The 24,720-nt window shown below is 39.4% G+C and overlaps 2 protein-coding genes across 2 annotated transcripts; one reads left to right on the top strand and one right to left on the bottom strand.

Annotated features, from left to right (window-relative positions):
• The first annotated feature begins 668 nt into the window (after positions 1 to 668).
• On the top strand, positions 669 to 11,933 carry LOC117374767 (plexin A3-like). The gene is made up of 9 exons (XM_055223871.1): positions 669 to 813; positions 4,366 to 4,723; positions 5,069 to 5,253; positions 5,949 to 6,469; positions 8,258 to 8,422; positions 9,005 to 9,187; positions 9,957 to 10,094; positions 10,483 to 10,583; positions 11,219 to 11,933. The coding sequence occupies exons 2-9, from the start codon at positions 4,386 to 4,388 to the stop codon at positions 11,346 to 11,348; spliced, it is 1,761 nt and encodes a 586-aa protein (XP_055079846.1). The 5' UTR covers positions 669 to 813; positions 4,366 to 4,385; the 3' UTR covers positions 11,349 to 11,933.
• A 244-nt stretch (positions 11,934 to 12,177) lies between these two features.
• LOC117374900 (beta-galactoside-binding lectin-like) lies at positions 12,178 to 20,417 on the bottom strand. The gene is made up of 4 exons (XM_033971110.2): positions 20,359 to 20,417; positions 15,443 to 15,525; positions 14,962 to 15,133; positions 12,178 to 13,320 (listed from the first exon to the last, which is right to left on the bottom strand). The coding sequence occupies exons 1-4, from the start codon at positions 20,365 to 20,367 to the stop codon at positions 13,174 to 13,176; spliced, it is 411 nt and encodes a 136-aa protein (XP_033827001.1). The 5' UTR covers positions 20,368 to 20,417; the 3' UTR covers positions 12,178 to 13,173.
• Between the last annotated feature and the right edge of the window lie 4,303 nt (positions 20,418 to 24,720).

Below are 24,720 nucleotides of genomic sequence, written 5' to 3'. Positions count from 1 at the left end.
CTTGGGCCACTACTTTGTACTTCTACTTGAGTAATAGTATTTTGAAGTATGTTACTCTTACTTAAGTACAATTTTTAGCTACTCTACCCAACTCTGTTCTTCACTAATAGATCTGCTTGACATCACATGATCACCAAGTTACAGGTCAGATCTGCGGAAGGGCGACCCGCTCATAGTAAGAATGACTGGATTTCAAGGTATTTATTCAATAACAGAAACATATGATTGAATAAACGTAAGAATTTATAGTGCATCTTCAGGAAATGTAATGTTAAATGGACTTTTTAGAGCTTTTAACCATGTTATACCTGTTTGCCCTCAGCATTTAGTCACCCGGAGTTTTATTTGTGATTCATGCATGTTTGACCAAGCTTTAATCGCTTATTTTCAAGACTCCATATTGCCAATCAATCCCTGTTTTCACGGCTACTGGCATGCGCCTGCTGCTCTGTATTTACTTTTTTTCTCTAGTTTTATTTTCTTAACCGGTGATATGCATGCGCAGTATTCTTTGCGTCTTCTTTAACACAAAGCATGGAAATCCAAAAGTTCCAAAACAACTGTGGCCTCTAAAACCGGTGTAATTTGACTTGTGTTACTGAGGACATTGTATTCCAGAGCCCTCCCTCTACATCCCGACAGTTGTTAGTTCCACACTGGGGGCTATGCGTCGCAGAGCAGAGTCAAAGCAGCCAAAGCAGCCTGTGTGCGAGTGGACCAAGTGCTTGTTACAGCTTCTCTTTCACATGAGCTATTTCTAAACTCAAGGGACACTGCAAAGAAACAGGATAAGAACTCCAGGACAGAATAAAGGTGAGGTGGATAATATTGCATTTTTTGTTATAGAAATGTGCAAAGATTATTCATGTTTTGTGCAATATTTGAACCTTAACCAAGACATTTGAAGACATGCTGTACCTTAGGTCTTAGAACATTATTACACAAAATTATCTGAAAGTCACCATCAGAATAATGAACATAAAAAAATGTTTAGTGCAAAGCTTTCATAGAGATATAGTAGTGAAAACAACTTTAAAAACAGTGGAACAACCCAATAAACCAATGGATCACTACTGGTTAATACATCTATCACTCAATTGAATTTATTCAGCCCCGCCCACTTTTTCCATAAATGCAACTAAACCTTTCGGTGGAGAATTTGGGAAAAGTTTTGACGCTAAAATATTATATAAAGTAGGTTGATTTTTTGTCAAATATTCAATGTTTATGTGCAACAACAAGTCAACAATGCACCGATTCTCTAAAACGGCTCTGTAGTCCCTATGGAACTTATTTGCTGTCAAGATCAGCAGACTCATGCAAAATAATATAACCACAATGATGATGCAACTTCCGGAGTAAGGTGAATAGTGGCAAAACATTTGATACTTGATACTAAGCACTATTTAAGGCTAGTGTTTAGTAATCTCCATTGGTTTAACATTAGGCTGTGGCATTACTAGGCATTAGAGTTATGTCACAATCCCATATAGGTCTATAAAACTTTGAGATGTTAATTTTTGTCAATCTGTCACTCACAGAGAAATCCCAGTGGATTTAAAATGCATGAACTAAAAAGGAGCACACTTCACTAAAATGGAGATAACAGGTTAATGGTTTAAGGTTATTCAAAATTTTGAAAATTGTCAAACTTGGGAAACTAAGTTTGACAATTTTTATATAAAATTTTACTTACATGGGCAGCAGGCATAGGGATAGTATATATAAAAGGACATAGCTAACCTGCTATGTATAGAAGTGAGCATAGGTGCGCTTCCAGCTCTATTGACACTGGCTCCAATTCACCTTCTATTGAAAAACGGTCGCCTCTCTCTCTGTAACTGCTGCTGTCAGACTTGTCGTTTTGGCCTTAAAATGTTCGTATTAACCTGCTCTACATGATCGTGATGCTGGTCCTGTTTATTTCACTATTGTGTCTGTAAATCAAGATATGAATATTCATAACAGATAAATCAGGCACCTTATTTCCCCAAGGTCACTCCCGTTACCCTTAGCAACAGGTTTGATTGACAGCAAGTGCTCTCTTCCTGATAAACCAGCAGTGTGGGCGGGAAGGGTTGGGAAGGGGCAATCCTCACTCTGGATTGGGTCTTTGGTTGCTATGATACTCGTGGTCGAAATTCCAAATATGAAACTCGACTCCAAATTGGCCCTTATAACTGCTAGCCTGGATGAGCTGCATTTGACTGAAGCAGAGAAAGAGTCGAACGCTCGTCACACTCACTTAGTCCACTTCTTTATACAGTCTATGGCAGAAAATGTGGTGGATGTAGAGGTAATTCTGTAATTGTTACCCAGCAACCAAAATGTAAATGTGATGGCACACATAGAGGTACTCCTTTTAAGACATTAGCACTACTTCTGGTAATTTCAGCTTTCTTCTGAACTTTTCTTCTCAAACTTCACTGATGTAAAATGCAATAAATATTTACCTAGGTACTATCCCTCCAAACCAAGTCACAATTAGAAAAATATGAAAACCTGCCATATGCATTTTAAATTATTTATTTATGTGGGTTGAGGTTTAGAGGTGGTTTTGCAGCATTTTGGAGGATTTGATCATTTTGAAATAAGGGAGAAAAACAGTTCAGTTGCAGTTCTGATGACAAGTATAACTGCTTACAGATGTGAAGTAGGCGTCTCTTTTTGGCTTTCACTCCCTCCAATCGGCTTACAGTAAATACTGAGCAGGAGGACAGGTTATTTGCTGTTTAACTGTCAGATTGCAGATTTGTTGACCTGGTTTATGGTTCATATCTCTGGAATTTGAATAGTGCTCTGTGTTGTAATGAAAGAAAGTGTATGAATTGCAATATGCAATATGCATTGAAGGATGGGTCAAATGCAAAAGACAAATTTCTCTACAGAGACAAGAAAGTGTAGCTTAACTTTAAATAAAATGGTCTACAGTAAAATACTGAGCTGGCAACATAAATTGCAATTTTGATCTGACTATGTAGTAATAGAAACAGGTTTATTGACTTCATGTTTAACACTGCTGAAATGATCCTCTGCTGCTGACCCCACCTCTTCATATTGGCATTTCACCATAGCATGTAGGGTTTTGTTTTTATTTTTATTTATTTTATTATTATTATTTTTTACAGTGTTTGTTTGTTTGGTTGGTTTTTTTTGTTTTTTTGGGGGTTTTTTTAATGGCTAAGTTATTTTTCTCCCTTGTGTGCCACAGGATAAATGTGTTAGTGTTAGGCTCCATCCAAATGAAGCCAATTGAGGCGAGCTGTTATAGCAGAAAAGTTTTTCCATAGAGTGCAATGTAAACAAAAATTGCTCGAGTTCTGCTGAGAGAGCACCTACAACTTTGAAAAAGGTACTTAGCAGCAAGGTGCACAGCTGTCAATCAAACCTGTTGCTAACACTAGCATCGAGAGTCAACCTCTGGGAAAGATTATTATAATGTTCAAATCTTGATTTAGGGACTGTTTTGCAATAGAAGTCAATTATAACCAGAATTGGATGGAACCAACTCGCGCTTGTGGTCACTTCCTATTTGGAATGAGGTGGCTTGCGGGCTAGCTGCATATTTATCTACAGGGTGGCCCAAAAGTCACTGACACTTTTAAATCTTCAATAGCTCTGATAATTCTTAAGTTATACTCATCAAATTTTAGCAGTAGGTAAAATGAACCTTCAGAGATTTTTGGCAATATATACAGTTATAATTGTTCACTTACACTTGAACTTATCACTACTTAAACTAGGGAAAGTAAAAATTACCTAATTTTTAAAAATAACATTTTTTAAGTGTCCACCATTTTCTGTTTCACACTGAATAACTCGATCCAACACACTTTGCATAACATTTGAAAGCATTTCCGGGCTTGTGGCTATTATTTGATCCTCGATATTATGTTTTAAGTCGTTTATTGTCTGAGGTTTATTCACAAACACCTTTTCTTTAAGATCGCCCCACAGGAAGAAATCGGGACTAGTCAGGTCTGTGGAGATCACATACTGCCCTCTGTCTTTGAAAACGACTTATCATTCCTTTAATGGCATTTACACTTGGAGCATCTCTGGTATTAAAATGTCGACGATAACACCACTGGGTTTCTGAATTTGACCCATGTGACTCAAAGTACCACAATTCACAATGAGGGTTTGTTCCTCGGTGTTGTATTTGCTCAGATTAATGTCAGAAGGGTCGTTTTAAATGCTCTGAAAAAATAAAAGAAATATATTTAGAAACAAAAGAGTTGTGAATTTTTTTTCAACTGTCAGTAACTTTTGGGCGACCCTGTATATGTAAAGTCTATGAAACAAGTAAATTCTCTTGATTTGATTTCTAACTCGTCTTTCCTCTCTCTCTTTGCACACCTGAAGGTCTCACACTCTGCTGCACCATGCCCCTTCACCTCTTTCTTCCCCCTCTCCCCATCTCGGTAGTCTCGCTGCCTCTTCTTCTTCTTCTTCTCCTTCCCTGCTCCTCTTCAGTCCCTCTCTCCTCCTCCTCTGCGGTGGACCCCGGTGGCCGAACAGAGTATCGCATCTCAGATCCCACCTTCACCTGCTTCACTCACCTCGTGGTTCACTCCGGTACAGGTGACGTTTACGCTGGTGCTGTGAATCGGATTGTAAAGCTCTCCGCCGATCTGAGACTGCAGGCAGGTCATGTGACAGGCCCAGTGGTAGACAACAATGAGTGCTACCCCCCTCATATTGTCAGACCATGTGAACACAGGTAAAGTAGGACATAATACACATAATATAGTTCATTTAACACAATTTTAGTAGGATTGTACTGGGTTTTATTGAGTTTTAGCTGAGAAGATATGAAATAAGTCAGTTTTATAGCGTAACGTGGTTAAATGATGGACTTAAATAGAAGTACAAAGTAGTGGTCCAAGGAATGACTAAGTAAGATTAACTTAAAGAGTAACTGTCAAATATTACTCAAGCCGGAGTAAAAGTATGTTGCTAGAAAACCTCTCTGAAAAGTACAATTTGTCAAGTAAATGTAACTGAGTAAATATAACTGAGTAGTTCTAACTTCTGCTTTGTTTTGACCCTCTTCCCTGTGTCTCAGCTTGGACTGGTCCAATAATGTGAACAAACTGCTCCTGGTGGACTACAGCGGGGACAGACTGCTGGCGTGTGGGACCAAATGGCAGGGAGTGTGCATGTTCCTACGCTTGGACAATCTCTTCAAACTGGGAGAACTTCACCACCGCAAAGAGCATTATCTGTCTGGAGCACGTGAGGGGATGGCAGGTATCGGGCTACATCCAACTTTTTCCAACTTTTTCTAACCCATGCTTGTCGGTACAGAACTATTGGCTTCTGCTGGCACGTTTTATAACAAACTGTATGTAATGATTTATTGAGCTGGAGCACAGCCTGTATATACCATGACACACCATACAAACTTTATTTACAAAGCACCTTCAAAACTTTAATAGTTCACCAAAGTGCCATACACAACATCCCTTATATGTTTGTCTGGTGTTCTTGTGGCTGTAGTAGGTGTGGCATTTTGGATGTTTTCAGTCTGAGGTTGGTAATATAAATACAAATACAACTGGTCAAGGTGATGAGAGCAGAGTCATAATGTTGTCAAATGTGAATCATCAATAGCTGAGTCAGGAGACATCCGCTATCAGGGGCCCAGAGACAAATCAGCTTAGGGCCCCCCTCAAAGCTAGGTCCAGCTCTGGTGACAGACCTATAAAAACTCAACAGTATATAGGCTTATAGATGGACATAATTAATCTGCTAGCCGCTGCCCTCAAAATAGCAAGTGAGCATCCATTAACTATGATGTACAAAGTAGTAGGCCTTTAAGAAATATAGGACATTTATACATCAATTTTATAATGATGTAAAAAACAAATAATTCATTTTGTTGTCTAAGTTGTTTCAGAACACCTTCCCTCCCCTGGTTAACCTGTGCCTTGATCTTCTCTTAGGTGTAATTGTGAGCGACAAGGACCACAAAGACCAGAATCATCTTTTCATTGGTGCTGCGGTCGGAGGGAAGCCCAAATACTTCCCCTCGCTCTCTAGTCGCAAGCTAGTGTCTGACACGGACACCCCCGACATGATGTCTCTGGTCTATCAGGATGAATTTATCGCTTCCCAAATCCAAATCCCGTTGGACACTGTTGCCCAATACCCCAACTTCGATATCCACTACGTCTATGCTTTTTCCAGTGGCTCCTTCATCTACTTTCTCGCGCTACAACTGGACACCGAGCTCAATGAGGGAGGTAATGGAGGTGCGGAGAAGTTCTACAACACCAAGATCGTTCGATTGTGCTCCAAGGACAATAGGTTTCATTCTTATGTGGAATTCCCGCTGGGCTGCACCAAAGACGGAGTGGAGTACAGACTGATACAGGCCGCGTTCAAACAGAGAGCAGGGAAGAAGCTGGCCCTGGCACTGGGGCTGGGCGAGAACGATGACGTGCTGTTCGTGGTCTTTGCTAAGGTCAGAAATCATCAGCAAATATATAGGCCTACTAACCAGGGCTGGGCACATGAACACATTTTATCCCATTAACTCAAAAAATAATTAATTGAGATTAGTTATTATGTCGCACGTAAACGCAGGTCACAAAAACTGGATCTAACCGCTCACTCAGACTGTACCTGCTCCACCTGTGACCCCTATGTAGGACCGGTTTAGTGACACTCACCAGAACCGGAGGCTCTGCTGTGTTGTTGCGTCACCACCTTCGAAGCTGCACGGGCAACACCATGTACAATAACTATTAGTCCGACCCCAGACTTACCCCAGGCTCAGGGTGCATTCTGAGTGAAGCGTAGAGCCCCACCTCTGCGCTCACCTGTTCCTCTCCCCCCTCTGTCCTCTCAGCACATGCATGATGAACATGGGAAATGAGGAAGAGGGCCAGTTGTACAGAGAGTGTGACAGAGATAAATCCAAGTTCCATTTGACATTTTAATCTATCCTAAATCATGTTTACTTTGAAAAGATGGGGATATTATCTATTAACATCCCACATGTTGAGTAAGCAGACAGCTGGTTTGAGCTAGGACTGCACCAGACTGAACCAGGACTAATCAAGGACAAACTAGGAGTCTGATTACCAAGTCTGAGTCAGAACTAAAGCAAGACTAAGCCAAGACTCTGCCTCCTCATAGGCTCATAGTGAGCAGAAGGTAGCAGCAGAATACTCACAACAACCACAGGATTAGAGGCTTTTGATTTAAAAAAAAAAAAAATAGGTTCAGCTTCAAAAGGTTAAATAACATTCCAATCCTATATTTGAAAGCAGACATTGAAAAAACATACCAGAGTCAAAACAACAAAGCACTGGGTGAATACTGCAGTCTAGTTAGGCCTAAATGGTAAAATAAAGAGCTATTTAGGAGCAATATAAGAAAAACCCCTGTATTGTTTTTTGACCTTTGCAATCAATTGCAATTTAAGAATGCGATTTATCACAATAAAAAATTACATTAAATTGTGTAATTAATCAGGTGTTTTTAGAAAAAGTTTCACTCTTCTTCTTTTTTTTTTTTTTTAAGTAACATATAATTTTTCAAATTGAGTCCAGTTCCTTATGAAAACAACTCAAACTACTGATGGGACTTTGGGCTCTTCACATGAATGTGGATAAATTGAATAGGCAGCATTGAACAGTTAAAATGAGTTGAGAACAGTTAGGTGTGACAAAAAATGCAAACTGTTAAAAGACATTTTACAATGTATTTCAAAGCTTTAAAACTAAAAGCCTACAAATAAAAAGATAAAATGGGGTTGACTGGTGGGCAGCAATAGTTAAAAGAATATATGGCTCACAGCAAGGCACAAAAGTCTCATCCAGGTGAGATCCTGGTCCAGCGAAGTGACCTGAGCACAGAGAAGCAGGCGCTTCACAACAGCTGCACAACACACAACAATGTGAGGGGTCTTTGGCCAGCAGCAGCACTTATGTGACTGGCAGGGTTACCTCTGCCACTGCGTCTTCAGGCTTGGATTCAGTTCAGCCGAGTCCTGCTGGTTCCTCCACCGCAGTGTCTCTCAGATCCACTCCCTGGCCCTTTGCTTTGTCTTTTGACCCCGAGGGCCACCAGAAATGACACACAGCACAGCTGTAAGGAACCATTCAAAACATCAAATCACTAAATCAAACTGTTTAACTGTTCAAACATCAGAACTATCACAGTGTTTACTGTCAGCTATGGAGTTGTAATTTCTATGACACAGCAAATGGATCTGGTCTAACCCTAATCTGGATTTGTTTTTTAGGGCCAGCAGAACCGGTCTAACCCCCCCACAGAGACAGTCCTGTGCCTCTTCACACTGCACGACATAAACAAGGCCATCACCGACAAGGTCAAGTCCTGTTTCCGGGGGGAGGGCAAACTGTCTATGCCCTGGCTCCTCGGCAAGGAGCTTCCATGTATAAATACGGTTAGTAGGACTTAAAGGGAACACAGTCAGATTTTATGAGCTTTTAACTATTTTAAAATGCTTTTTCTTTACTTACTCAAAGTTGTCTGGAGGACGAAAGGGGAAAGTGAGGAGGGGCTGGGTCTGGAGCAATAAAGGAGGGGAGGAGGGACTGGATCCAGAGGACTAAAGGGGAGAGTGGAGAGGCAGGGATGGGCGGGGTCTGGAGGATCAAAGGGGAGAGTGGGAAGGGGAGGAGGGTCTGAGTCTGGAGGATTAATAGGGAGAATGAGTGAGGGATGAGGAGGAGCAGTGTCTGGAGAACTAAAGGGGAGAATGAAGAAGAGAGGAGAGGTGGGGTCTGTAGGACTAAAGGGGAGAGTGAGGAGGAGACAGTCGTGTGTCATAGGTTCTGGCAACCAAACCATCATGTAAAATGTAAGTAAGTAAAAATGGATTGCTTTAGTTAACTTTTTTAATATATTCACTTAATAATTAATAATACAAAAATGACTTAATTACAGTGATTTAAAATGCTAATCAATGATCATTTATATTCTGGGATCCCTCTTGTACGTACTTACCCTGGTGTGTGGTTCTCAGCCCCTGCAGATTGAAGATGACTTCTGTGGTTATGACTTTAACCAGCCTCTGGGAGGGAATCATGTGATCCAGGGACATCCCCTATACGAAGACCGTGTCCAGGGCATGCGGGCCGTGGCTGGATACACCTATGGGGAGGACACCCTAGTCTTTGTGGGGACAAGGACTGGACAGTTAAAAAGGGTGAGCTGTGGTTTTGATTCATGAAGATCAGAGGGTTTGTACTGCAGTGCCATATCTGGACCCATTTTAAACCGTATACAGTTAAGCGCTTTAGTCCAATGATCTCAAATGATTGTTGACACTTAAAGCAACACTGTGTGAGATTACTGGTCTCCACAGCGACAAGCAAGCGGTGGACCCTTCAAGGATTAGTGGAATAAAAACACCTGTACTGAAAAAAACATTGATTTCAATATATTTTTGGACAGAATTTGTACGATGTATCTTTTCAGGTGGAGTGTCTGGCACTTGCTCGCTTGAAGATGTTATTGCTTTGACTGGAATGTTCCATAGACAATAAACATCTATCCCCATGGAAACAATCAAGTTCAAATATGTTTTTGTTTTTTTTGTTTTTTTATAAGTATAAGATAGATAGAGCTATTGACATGCTATGGAACATTACAGGAAAAGAAATAACACTAACTTGGAGAAGGGTCAAAAGTATCAAAAATCAGATAACAATCGATATTAAAACTAGTATTCAAAGTAGATACTCATTTAAACTGGTATCAGTACTAAAAAAACTTTCCTGAACCTTTCCTTAGCTGAATACCTCACAGACATCGTAACAACACTAACGTAATTTAGCCCTGCTCTTATTCGTAAACTCTAAATTGGTAACGTTTTTATATTGCTCAGGTAAAATTATACAAAAACAGGTCCTAGAATTTGTATGGAATAACTGAACCATTCCTTGTGTCTTTCTGATCTGTGTGGATGATTTCAGTTCCGAGTGGATGGCGTGTCGCACTCCCAGAATGCTTTGCTGTATGCGACGGTGAGCGTGGTACAGGGGGAGCCCATCCTCAGAGACATGGCCTTCAGTCCAGATCATCGCTACATCTATGTGCTCAGCCCTAAACAGGTAACCCAACAGAGAGAACATATAGAAGAAGAGGAGGAGGAGGAGGAGGGGTCAAACCAAACTTTTTTTAATATATATATTTCTGGTGGGTTGTCATTATATTGCCATTATTGAGCTGGCTTCTTGTTTTACACATTGGAGGTATTTGGCTGTCACTGCTTTCCTTGTTTCCTCTTCAAGGTTGTCATTTGCTTATGGAATACCAAGGTATTTGAAACTGTCCTCAGTGTTTGATATTGTTCCTTCTGAGAGTGAGACTTCTTCTGTGTGGACTACCTTCCCTCTTTTTGACACCATCCGGCTACACTTCTCAAGCCCGAAAATATAGTTCCCCATAAGCTGTATAAGTATTCACTGTGATTCATATGACTGTGTTTACCCTGTGTAGGTGACCCGTTTACCGGTGGAGTCCTGTGACCAGTACAGCACCTGCTCTGAGTGCCTGGCCTCCGGGGATCCTCACTGTGGCTGGTGTATCCTTGCCAACAAGTCAGTACTCTTTACATTATGTGACAAAAAGCACTCATCCCTCACAGCAGGACGGTTCCAGATTGGACCACCAGACGTGTCTATGTGAAGTTTGCATGTTCCTCAAGGCACAAAAGAGCAAATCCTCCAACTAAGATAGTCTTGACCAAGCCTAGCTCAAGATCTAAAGATGGGTACCTATTGCTTCTGACAGGCTGGCCCAGAGACACTGAAGGATGGGTCAAATGCAGAGGACAATAAAGTGCACCTTATGTCTTCCATCCCGGTGTTAATGAGATATCTGTTGCCATAGCATTTACCATTTCAAAACTAAATTCTGTCTCTTTTGAATGGTAAGAATAAAGACTACTATTGATACTTTGCAGGGAGACTGGGGTATAGTGTGGTGGCGGAGTTTTTCATGTATGTCTATGGTGGAATTTTCAGCGGTTGCCATGGTGACTATGCACAAATTAGCAAACACAGCCAAATAAGTTTTTAGATTGTCTGAAAACTCAAGAATGCAATATACAGTAGTTTTGCAGTTCCAGCTAAGTGAATCCTTTCAGATTGTTAAAACAAAGCTGAGACTGAAGACAGAGCAGTGCTTCTAATTTTTTATGTTTTTTTTGTTGTTGTTGTTGGTTTTTTTGCAGCTGTTCGAGACGTGAGTCGTGTGACAAGTTTGAGGAGCCGCAGCATTTTCACACTAGACAGGATCAGTGTGTGGATGTCCCAAGTGCTCCCAAACCCAGAGAAGACATCAGTTTGGCCTGTCCAATTTGAGAAGAAAAAATATAATGATAACCAAACTTAAAACTCCAAAATGTTTTTTGTTTTTTTTTTCAAATTATGACACAATGTTTTACACTACAAAAGAGGAAAAAACTGATCTGAGCGATGTAGATGAAGTATCTTTTCCAGAGACACATAAACTGTGCTCATGGTGAAATTCAAACTGGTTACCCTCTGGTTCCTGATTAAAGACCCACTACACCACAATCAGTGTGTTTTTTGGGGTTTTTTTTTTTGTTTTCCATTGCAAGATCTCAACATTATAGACCTTATTCATCAAATGTTACCCCATAGCCACAAGAAAACTCAATATCCAACTCTGCTTCGCCATAGACTGGGGGAAATGGTGGAGGAATGGCGACGGCTGGTGGTCAACTCTTGTACTGCAGGTGTCTTTCATGCGTGCCTGTGGGTCTTGATTTGTTTGTTTGTTTGTTTTTTTTGCTTTTTGGTTGTTGTTGGGGGTTTTTTTCAAATTCAGATGAAGCTTTTTTTTCTTTTTCTTTTTATTTTTTTTTTTAACCTTTTAAACCTGTTTTAATTTTGTTCCTTCATAAAATACATACCTGGAATTGTATCTTGCTTCATTCACTCTTGTTTCATTAGTCCATTAATGCAAAATCATCTTCTCTGAGCACTTAAAAATTCCCCATTTGCATTTTGCTCAGATTGTTGCATCACAGGTAAAAATTCAAAATCCTCCTATGCAGTTTTTAAGCCCATGAAGTATCACCGAACTCATTCTACGGTGAAATTGCAAATGCACAGCTCTATTAGCATAGCTTTCACTGTGGTTGAGCGCAGTAAAATGAGACAATTCATTCAATTTGACCATGTTTTAATACTGTTACAATTGCAGAATGTGTTAATACTGTTACAAATGCAGAATGTTTTAATACTGTTACAGAATATGTTAATACAGTTACAAATGCAGAATGTTTTAATACTGTTACAGAATATGTTAATACAGTTACAAATGGAGAATGTTTTAATACTGTTACAATTGCAGTAGCACCAATTAACAGTAACAGGTAGCGATACTCTTTCATATGACAACATACAAAACTCCCTATATTTTAAACTTGATCTAGAATCTGTGTTTTCTCCTGCTTTATGGCTAATCTTGGGTCCTATCCACATGAAAAAGCCCAACATCTTCTCATTTAAGTGAAACTGAACACCTAAACCACAATCGCATTTCAAAGAGCGCTACTAAACCGGGCAGGACCTGGAGGGGCGTGGTCTAACAGTATAAGCAACACCATAACAGGTATCCACACTTCAAGCTCCACCCCTGCAGCCAGGTGTTTGTAATCAGAAACACCTGGCTTTAATCAGGGCAGTCTTTTGTGATGTCACCACACCCATTTTTATAATTTTGACCAGAAGGCTGCAAATTTACCTAGTCTGCCAAAAACACAGTAACAGTAACAGTAGACAATGTTAGCAAACAACATAGACCCAGTTTAGAAGCATAAAAAAAAGACATTTTTGGATTTTAAGCAATAACAAGTAGAGTTATACAGGCCCTCTGCACTCCATCTGAAATTTTGACAAATTTTGAATTTTTATTAAAAAACAAACAAACAGTAAGTTATCAAAAGATTACTAAACATTTTTTGTCATACTCTGATATACTTTGAAGTAGGACAATAATAATGATTAGGTTAGACTACCAATCAATCAATCAAATACGAAATTAACTATAGTAGTTTCGAGCTCCTTTCGATCACAGATCAAATTAAACATTGTAAAACTTTGCATAACACTTTCCTATGGCGTTTTAAAGCAAGACATGTGTATAAAAAGTGAGACTTTATTTGATCTCAATGGTGGTGATGCGTGCGTCTCCATCTACGTTCACCACAGAGTATTTTTCCAGGCCCATGCGGTTTGGGAATGTGAAGGAGGAGCCATCCGGGAGAACCACCAGGAACTCAGCCGGGTTAAATGTGATGCTGATCTGAAATGATAAAAGAAAAGATTCAGAATTTTGGGTCCTATAATACGTACCATATAGAGGTAGGTGTAGTTGTATGTACTTTAAAGTGGGACTAAACGCCTAAAGAAGAGAGTGAGGGAGGGCAGGGTTTGAGGATGTAAGGAGCAGTGTGATTGGTCGAACAGGTATCCACACTTGAAACTCCGCCCCTGCAGCCAGGTGTTTGTAATCAGAAACACCTGTCTATATTTAGGGCAGTCTTACGTGATGTCATCAATTACTTGAAATTGCAGAGGCCACTAGAGGCAGCACAAACTTCAAATTAAGTGTTCTTGACCAGAAAACTGCAAATTTATAGCCTTTCCAGCGAGACCATTTCTTGAGAGATCACAAACCCTTGAACAGCTCCGCCTAAATTGTTTGCATGTGATAGGTCCAAACTGACCAATCACAGGGAAGTACTGTGGTTTGTGCAAAAGATGTACCTACCTCAGTCTATGAAGCTGTGTAGAAAAGTGTGTAGAGAGAATCGCTTAATGCATTTATGGATGGGTAAGCTGTACTTTTCTCTCAGCTGGATTTAACTACAGTTTGATTTCTTAGCTTTTTCGCTGTTGTGACACTTTGACCAGTCAACATGAGCTTGTCTCTATGGAGATGGATATGTTTAAAGTATCAAAATGTATTCTCGAGACCTTTAAGCCTCATCAAAACCATATCTGGAGTTGTGTTTTGTTTCATTCACACATGTTTGAGTAACACTATTATTAGTCTGTCTCCATCTCCAATGCTCAAAATGCTCTGTTGCACCTTGTGATGTCCACAGCTACCTTTTCCTTTCCTGTGTGGGTATAGTAGGTAAGAAAGCACTCATTAGGGGCTTGAATGATTATGATATTATGATAAGTATGACTGAGGCACAGTTCACACTTAGGGTATCTCATTAGACCTAGACTACAAACAGAAACTGTAAACAATATTTGTGTTAGTTTCAGTGTAGTTAGCTCCTCCCTTCAGAGAGAAGGGACAGACTTTATATTTTTCTTTTACTATGGATCAAACCTGGACGACTGAGTTCAGTAGAGATCGACAATTCCAGGGCTCAAAGGAAGGGCGTGGTCTACCGGTATAAGGAACAGTGTGATTGGTCTAACTGGTATCCACACTTGAAGCTCCACCCCTACCAGTCAGAAAAACCTGGCTGTAATCAGGCTGTCTTTTGTGATGTCACCAGCTACTGGAAATTGAAGCGGCCACTGGACTGCAAATTGACCTAGTCTGCCAAAAAAAGGACTACTTTAGTTCAGTTGAGATCGGCAATTCCAGGGCTGAAATTATCCAAATGATTCTAGTGAAGGTGTATGGAGTTTAAAAATGCAATGAAGCATTTCCTGTATTACCACATGACATCACAAGGTGGAATGGAGTGTTTTCAGTCACCAGGTCTGCTTGTGATGTGGAAACATTAGAACATAGATCAGAAAATACTGTAATGTGGTCCTTTTAGTGCCATACTGTGGGGCATTCCAGTCAAATAAGCAGGTGGCATAAAAGTAACATATGTGAACCTTTGAGATAATGTGAGTTTTTTTTTTTTTTTTTTACCTTCCAATAGAAGAAGGAACTGAATGTAATGCTGTGATTGCATGGAGCCAGTGTTACCTTGAACTCTCCCCCAACCGTGAAGGGGAAGCTGGTCTCCCTCTGCTCAGCACACCAGACACCACCCTGGTACGAGTTACACACCACAACGTTCTGGTCTCCGTGCGCATCGAAGCGAGGGTTTATATGCATGGTGACGTCCTTCTCATCTGGGCCAATGTTCACCGCAAAACTGGACGAGAGAACAACACACAGACGCAAACAGAAGTGTCATCTTAAAGCAGACTTATTGTGCTTGTGTTTGCCATATAGTTGTAGATTTGTACTAAAATGACTATACAACTGCTGAATCCTATGCTCAAACATACACAAATCTCTCCATGTATGTTTTTGATGAGGTAACAACATTCTAACATGAACCAATTTCACATATTATAGGGCTTTTAATGTATTGCGATTTATTCTAAACAAACCAAATAATTCCTAAAATCTAAACATGTGTCAACGTATTATTGGTGAACATCATGTCAAATGCACGTACTTTGTGGCGTCTGCTTTGGCCGTTCCCACCAGCGTCAGAGTCTGTCCCACCTTGAAGGACATGTTCTTTAAGAGCAGTGTCCCCTGTCAACACAAGAAACGACATCAATTAAATCTAAATAATAATATGAACACATTTTAAAAAGTAGTAGGTAATTATTTACAAACAAACACAGCCAGCTAATTTTTCCTCTCAACCAGTCACTTCATGAGCTTGCCATAGACTCCTAGATCTAGAGCTACAACCCTTCCTTGCCCCAACTCCACCGCAGCAGCAGAACCATCAGCCTGCCCCTCATTAGTGTTGTCTAAAACACTGAAAGCCAGATACTAATCAATAAAAATAATAATACTAATAATGCACCAGTCTCATATTGTGCTTTTACAGAAAATTGTGTGTATTATTCATTCATTCAGTAGTGGTAAGCTACTATGGCAACCACATGTGCCCTGGGGCAGACAGAAGTGATGCTGCCAATCTAAGTCATCGGCTCATCCAATCCGAACACTCACACATGCACCACATTCATACAAGGCATTCATAGTAGGCAGCTAGAGTCACTGGCACTCCACGGTGGGACCTATTCCCATCGGTCGCCCATCCATATCCTAACAAGGCCAAGCCCTGCTTAGCTTCTGAGCAAAAATACTAATCGGTGCAGGTATCAATACTATAATTCTGAACATTTTTGGAAGTAGTATGACCACATGGCAGCTCAGTGCCTCAGTGGATAGCAACACTCCAGCCTCACAAAAAGAAGGTTGTGGGTTCTACACAAAAAAGTGTATATTATCTTAATCTTTTGATAACACTACTCCTCAGCCTCGCCATCTCTTCCTCTTCCCCACCACTAGTCAAGCCCCCTATTTTTTTTTAAAAGGAACTATAAGATTTACATCTTAAATTCCATAAACATGACCTAAGAGTTGAGGGAAACAACTTTAATGATGATTTATTCTTAGTTACAAAAACACTGGACATAATAGAAAAGATGTTTATGTTCTAATTTGGTGTTTTGTTTCTCAAGACCAGACTCCAATCAGAAAGCAGAATGAGCCTCACGTGAGTCTCTTATTTAAGTTGCCAGTTTCAATACTGAAATCCATTTGGTTTAAACTAGTGCTGTCAAATAATACATTCAAAATCAAAAATGGCTCTGATCTGAAGCTCCAGCACCCAAGGTGCTGGGGTGCTGGAGCTTCAGATCAGCACCCCAGCACCTGCAGCTAATCATGAATCAGTGCTAGTGCAGCCTCTGCAGCTCAGTGAGTGAATTCTGAAGGTTCTGATCTTTCACATGAGGCGTAGCCGATCCATATCCTTATTCTGCCCCTACCACTTTTGTCTCTAAATGCTAGTAAAATGTTCTTTCTGGTGGCAATTCTGGTTAAGCAGGAATCTCATTCATTTCGATGGAGAATTTGAGAAAAGTTTTGCCACTAAAATATGATATAAAGAAGGTTAATTTGAGTAAAATGTTCAAAGTTCAAGGGCACCAACAAGTCAACAACGCACGATTTTCCAGGAGGCTTTAAAACAGCTTCGTAGTCCTTATAGAACTTATTTGCTGTGAAGCTCGGCAGCCCCATGCATGACAATTGTGGAGAGCAATGTGAATACTGAGAATAAAACTTGTATCCCCTATCTGCAGGTTAAGGCACTGGCAACACAGGTTCAGTTGTGTATATACCTTTTTCTAAACAATAAGAGCATAGGGGACATACTTATTAAAAATGTATCTTCATTAGATCACCGACGTCTCCACCTGCCGGAGTCTAAGCGTCAAAGTTCATCCCTTCTACAAACTATTCATTCATTGTCATGTGTCTGTTTCTCTTGGCTTTCGGTAGCACCACCTTTATAATAAGTCCATTCTCCATCAGATTCACGAGCACATGTTCCTCATTAGTTTGCCATTTGTGGAACACTCAAAGATTCCAACTCGGTCCCACGTCCGCCAGTTGTTCGGCAGCTGCACTTTTTCCCTAAACCAAATTTGGAAAAAAGTGGGCCTTGATGAGTAAAACTTTCCAAAGTACAGAGTAGAAAGTGCGGGAGACGGAGGAGAGCTGAGGGAAGCAAAAATGGCTGAACCAAAATGCACATGTGGCAATGGAAATCATGGAATTCACTGCGGTTAAGAAGATAAGATTTGTTGCTCTGAACTTTTCGTCACCTTTAGGATATATCGCACATGTGGTAACTGTTTATCAATAAATTGTTTGTGAGATTGACTGTCTTGTCATTTAGGGTTGATTTGCTGCGTCTAGCTAGCGTTGCGTTTGGGGTATTGAGATAAGATTTAAATCGATTTTACGTGACCACAACGGGGAAAAAATTGCAGCGTTGTAGTAGCTCAAGGTACAAGATGAACAACGTGTAGAAAGTCCATAGCGCTCTACAGATAAGTGAATATTCAGAAGTATAAATACGTAAATAAATATGTATAAAGTATAATGCATAATCAGTAAATGTATTTGAGCGTTTAGTGTCCGCCATCCAAACAGCAGTACCAGTTCAAACTCGTGGATGGACGTTTGATATTAACTCTCTGCTGGAGACTGTTAGTTTTTATCAAGCTGTACTTAAAAACAACTTAGAACTGTGCGTTTGTGAAAAAGTAAAGTATGTTTAAATGGAAATAAATCCTGTCTAAATTAACACATAAGGAGAGTGTGACGTATGGGTGATTTGTAGTTTAATTATCACAAGTACTACCCAAATGTGTTACTTGTAGTCGTAGCAAATATAAATTATTGCAAATTTTGGTAAATTTAGATATTTTTATGTTGAAATAAAAGTGCTTGTGATACCGGTGGAATGCTATTGGCCTACAGAGGTGTTCATTCATGCATCAAGACTCATTCATATACCACAGAGCAAACACAAGGTGAGGTGGTGAAGTGTTCTACCCCCCCAAAAAACAACAGTTTTACCAACAAAATGCAGCACCAATAGCAGGAATCAAACAGGCAACCTATAAGTTACTGTAAGTTTTTTCTTTTTTCTTTTTTACTGGATACATTTTGAGGACTACTGACTATTAAAAAGATAGAATATTTGTTTCGAGTTGCTAAAAAGTGGACTAAGTGAGTCTCCAGCCAAATGAAGCTCATCGAGGCACTTATAGGAGTGAATTTGGAGTTGAATTCCATATTTGGAATTCCTACCGCGAGTATCATAGCAACCAAAGAGCCACACTGGTTCAGCAATGAGTGGACACTTAGCAACGCTGTCAATCAAACCTGTTGTTAATGCTAGCGGGAATGATTGTCTGTTATTAATGTTCATATCTTAATTTATGGACACAATAGCAAAATAAAAAATACCAGGTGCAGAGCGGGTTAATATGAACATTTTAAGATCAAAATGACGAGTCTGACAACAGCAGCTACAGAGAGAGACAACAGTTATTCAATATAAAGTGAACTGGAATGCAGCAACTAGCATGTTAGCTATGTCCATTTATTTATAGAGTCTATGGCTGCAATGGTAACGGTTCCAATTTCTCATCAATCTGAAACTCATGAATATGTACAAGAACCCAAGCAAAGTATTAAATTATCATTGTAGCATTATTAAAATCTGAAAAACTTTGTTAGCTCAGTGGATACGGCATTTACCCCATGTTATTTAATGCCATTTTCACTTCCCAATAAAAAATAATAATAGGCTATTTACTATTCTGTGTAAAGAACTGAACTAGCAGCTACTCAGAATACACAGATATCACATGGTCCCAGCGCCAGTAAGTAAAAGTTATTTCAGTTCAAGCTAAACTATATTAGACTGGAATTTCATAGAGCGACCAAAATGTCTCTTAAACATGAGATAAGGGCACAGATCAGCATAGTTTGAAATCCTTTTTTTATTTGTTATTGATACTTTGCAGCATTCCCCGGGGCTGTGACTCTAACTCCAGACACTGCTCTGTCTGAAGCTCTGTTAGACTTTATTCTGTGCTTTATTTTAACACAAACTGACAAGAAAGAACTGATTTAGCTGAAACAACAGGTGAGATTGTGCTGTTAAACAATCTCCTCTCTCAAATGACACTCAGAAGCATTTTGTATTTTTTTTATTGAGTTTTCAGATCATCTTAAAGGCACAATATTACGGAAAACTGACTCTTGTGAGCTTTAGCCCATGTTATAATGCAACAAACAGGTCAAAAACATACCTGGAGTTGTGTTTTGTTTCATTCACACATATTCGAGTAATCCTGCATTATTAGTCTGTCTATTCAAAATGCTCCGTTCCACCTTGTGATGTCATGAAGCGGTAGTACCTTTTACTTTTAGTTCAGTAGAGATTGGTGATTCCAGGTCTGAAATCATCCGAGTGATTCTACTGAAGGTATATGGCATTTAAAAACACAGTGGAGCACTTCCTGTATTACCACATGACATCACAAGGTGGGAGGGAACGTTTGAGAGGAGAAGTCAGCCTAAATATCCAGGATTTAGGCTGTTTTTAATGAAGAAACAACATAGTATCGTAGATTCTAAAAAACAGCGTATTATTATGGGCCTTTCAAAACGTTTTGTGTTTACGTGCATTCTGTCACCATGGTAACTGCTGAACATACTACCATAGACATAAACCAGAACTAGAGCAGCACTTAACCAACTCTACCTCAGGACTCAGTAATCAGTGTAGTAGCATTACTTTTAGTAGAAGTAGTAATAATAGTAGTAAGTAGTACTAAGTAGATATTGGTAATGAATAGTTTGACCATATATGGCATTAACAAGGATTTGCATTTCCAAGTTATACCTATCATTATTTGTGCACAGTCATTTCACATAGTGGTATGTGCTAAGCTTGTGTCAATGTCACAAGCAAAATAAAAGTAAAACATAAAAACATATATTTACAATAACATCAACCAGAAATATTGAGTAAAGTTAACTTACTTGATTCATTTTTGCAGATTGGTAAGCTACAGTGCCAGAAGAAGGAGAAGTGAAGAGCTCTGCAGACTGGAAGGCCGGGCTAGGGCTGGGTCATTCTATTTATGCACAGAGGGCGGGGCTTAGATGTGACAGGCAGACTCCACAGCCAATCAGAACTAAGCCCTGAAAGAAATGGACCAATCAATCCTAAAGAATCTTGCTAATATTTATTCACATCTTGGCAGTACTTAAGTAGTAAGTACATAAGCAGAGGGTAGTTATTACTTTTGTCACCGAATACTTTTTTACTCCAGTCCCTTTTAACAATATTACGTGTTTACTACTGTTTTGAAGTAAAAGTATTGAAATTATTATGCAAGTCTATAAATAAATATAAATGAGAAATGGTAAATGTATGCATAACATTACAGTACCTTACACCACACCCCGTACTTATATGTTGCACTGATACTGAGTCATTTGTATAATTTTTACTATATACTCAGTAGCAGTATTTCAAGGTATTCTCTGACTATATTTGGTTACTCTTGTCCTCCTTCCAAGTGATAGTAAATACCAAAGTGGTCCGTTATTTCTTGACAGGACTTTGTTAGGTTTTTACTTGCCGGGGTGTTGACCCTGAACGCACTATGAACGCATAGCCTACCGCAGCAAAGTGGGACCGAAATAGAAGTGAATTTGTTACCACGGAGACAGCTAAATATTTGGCAGGCGCAAGCTATCTTTCATTGCACACTGCATTCAGCCAGCTGCAGTGTCCAGTAACAATGTTTATGTTTAGTGGGACAGGCAAATGGTTTAAATCTGTAGGGGATTTTCAGAGTTTTGTACCAGTTTGGCAAAAAAAAAAAAAAGAAAACTAAAATGGGTGTAAAATTATAAATGGTCAGGGCTAAACTGGGTGACACCAAGACTTAGTCAGCTATGAACAATGGTTAAAGCAGGACATGTGTAATGGATTAGGTATAAACTAGCACTAAAGGGGAAGAAAAAAGGACTAAACCTAAAAGTCTATAAAGGGCTAAAGCAGGATTAAATCTGGACTAAATGAGATCTAAACCTATTCTCTACCAGTAATAATCTAGTGTGATGTTTTCTCACACCTTGCAAGGAGCCATGTTTGGACTGACCCTGACATGTCTTAGGTTAATGCTTATGTGTGTCTTCATGCTCTGGGCTCCAGGACAGGACTCTGCTTTGTGAGACACTGACGTCACAAACAAACATAACTATTGATTTCTTATTTATAAAAATCAAAATTGTATCTGAATTATACTTTTTTATAGGGATGTGTGATATATCAGTCTCAGCATCGGTATCAGCCGATATTTAAATGTATGTGTAGGAGCAACGGCTCTACTCCGAGATCCTCCAGTGTGACCGAGCTCTTCACCCTATCTCTAAGGGAGCACCCAGCCACCCTGTGGAGGAAACCCATTTTGGCCACTTGTATCCATGATCTTGTCCTTTCGGTCATTACCCACAGCTCATGATCAGAGGTGAGGTTGGGAAAGTAGATTGACCAGTAAATCGAGAGCTTCGCCTTTCGACTCAGCTCCTTCTTTACCACAACCGTCCAATACAGCGACCACATCACTGTAGATGCTGCACTGATCCGCCTGTCAATCTCACGCTCCATCCTTCCCTCACTCGTGAACAAGACCCCGAGATACTTGAACTCCTCCACTTGAGGCAGAGACTCTCCACCCACCCGGAGAGAGCAAGCCACCTTTTTCCGGTCAAGAACCATGGGCTCGGATTTGGAGGAGCTGATTCTCATCCCAGCCGCTTCACACTCGGCTGCAAACCGCCCCAGTGCCTGCTGCAGGTCCTGGCTCGATGAAGCCACCAGGACATCATCTGCAAACAGCAGAGATGAGATAATTGACTTTATCAGAAAGGCTGACGGATATGATTCCTCTGTAATTGGAACACACCCTCCACACCCTGGATTACGCCTGAACTAAAGACTATTACCAAATGAAGACGCTACAAAAGAAGAAGCTCATAAATTCCATTGCGTACATGCTTGAGTGAATTCTATGGTGAAATGGCAGAACTACACGCAGAATGTTTGCTGACTTATCATGACTGAAGGGCACTATTATGAAATCTATGATGAATATTCTGTAGTCCTTATACACTCACCACATTCAGTGTCATGTGTATTCTGCCCTCAAACTCAACCTTAAGACAGTCATGAGATTTCAATGACATAATGATTTTAGACAAAAAATAAAAGTTTTAAGAAATGTGCTAAAGGATAAATGGTAGAAAGATTATGGAAATTCTGTCACTTTTAGGACAAAAATGTGGTCATTTTGTCATAAGTTAAGAATTTTATACTAGACATTTTCTAGATGTTCCACAGTATGGCATTAACAGCCTATATTACTCTATTCTCTGATCTATGTTATAATGTTTCCTCTTCAAAAACATACCTGGAGTTTTGTTTTGTTTCGTTTACACATGTTTAACACACAAACCCTGTATATTTAGGTTGTGTTCTTCTCTCAAACAGAAAACACGCTGTTCCAACTTGTGATGTCATCATGTGGTAATAGAGGAAGCGCTCCACTGTGTTTTTAAGCTCCATACACTTCACTAGAATCATTAGCTGTAGCTGTGAACTTAAAAACTACCACTACATGACATCAGAAGGAGTATTTTGAGTTTTGGAGATGTAAACAGACTATTATTGAAGGGTTACTCGATCGTGTGTGAGTGAAAAACACAACTTGAGGTATATTTTTGACGCGGTGACAACATTCTAACATGGCTTAAAGCTCACAAGAGTCCATTTTTTTTAGGACCTTTAAATGTATCCTTTCTATAATACAGTTGTTGTTTTTTACCCCTAAAAATATATATCTTGAAAAACATTACATCTATATTTAAGATTACAGAAGATGATAAATGAGTGTCAATAGTGGTGCATTTTGTAAGCACTCACCCTCCAACCTGGTGATAGCTGGTTCAGATCTCACCCATCATCATTGCACACTCCAGTCACGAGGTAACAGGGAGGGCATCCACTGTAAAATCACAGTCATGTCTGAATAAAATAAATGATTGGATGGCACTATTTTCACTTCACCTCAATATTCATGCATTGCACACAGGTAAGTACATTTCATATCATATTCCATTTGTTATTCTTAATCATAGACTGTATATATAAATGGACGTAGCTAACCTGCTAGCTACCGCGTTCCAAATGGGAAGTGAGCATGGGCACACTTCCGACTCCATCGACTCTGGCTCCAATTCACTTTAAACTCACAAACTCTCCTCTTTCTGTAACTGCTGCTGTCATTCTAACCTTAAAATGTTTGTATTAACCCACTCACATGAGCCTGGAGTTATTATTTCATAAATACTACCTCAACTTATAGTTCAATGCATGAAAGAAGGAACTTTTTTCTTTAATAATAATGATAATAATAATGTATTTTATTTATAAGCGCCTTTCAAAATACCCAAGGACACTGAACAAGATAAAAATTAGATAAAAACAGACAAATACAATAAAACATGACAAAAAACTTTCTACTGCTATAACTTATTATAGATGCAAACTAACTACTAAGTGTTTATTTCTGCTATTTATTTATTGCAGCTCATGTTTTTTTAACAATACTGAACATTTAAAATATTTTTTGGGGAAAAATCCTGCTTCATGGTTATTGTATCAACGGCATTTTATTAGTTTCAATAGTATCGTTTATTGCCTATATTTTCTGCAATTTATCACAGTTCAAATTTTGTTTTACTTGTTCACTTTTGGTTCTATACTTTTAATATGTTGGGTTGTTTTTCTTTGACCCACACCTAGTTAAATGGATTTTTAGTTAATGGTTGAAGCCAGTAGCATTAAAAAAGGTCTACTGTGCTTGTGTCAGCTATAATATATAGTTATAATGTATAATGCCTGCGGATCATTATATTATAATTTGTACATTTTAAATCAAAATATTCATCTAAAATGACTTGATAAAAGGAACAAGTTTGCTGACTTTCACTTTAGAAAACTGCGGTGCTCGATGTGAACTGACATATTTTACTGTTACATGTCAGCTTAAGCTTAGACTTTCAGCTTTATCAGTTCTTTTCCTTGAACAAACTGACCATGTGATTTGGTCAGTCAGCGATCTCTGTGTCATCTGAGGAATTTCACCTAAGTTTAATTTCTCTCAGGGCATGTCCTTTGACTCTCCTCTGCAACAAAAACTCCACAAAAACTCTGGAAGAGAAGCACAATAAAGGAAGAATCCATTCCCACGGATTGACAGGCCGATACTGAATTCCCGTTTGTTCCTGGTACCACAGAGCAGCACATTCATCTGCTTTTGTTGTTTGTAG

This window comes from Periophthalmus magnuspinnatus, chromosome 8, assembly GCF_009829125.3.
Source record: "Periophthalmus magnuspinnatus isolate fPerMag1 chromosome 8, fPerMag1.2.pri, whole genome shotgun sequence".
NCBI classification, from domain to species: Eukaryota; Metazoa; Chordata; class Actinopteri; order Gobiiformes; family Gobiidae; genus Periophthalmus; species Periophthalmus magnuspinnatus.
Note: the sequence above shows the minus strand (reverse complement) of the source record. Positions and strands in the feature narration are given on the sequence as shown.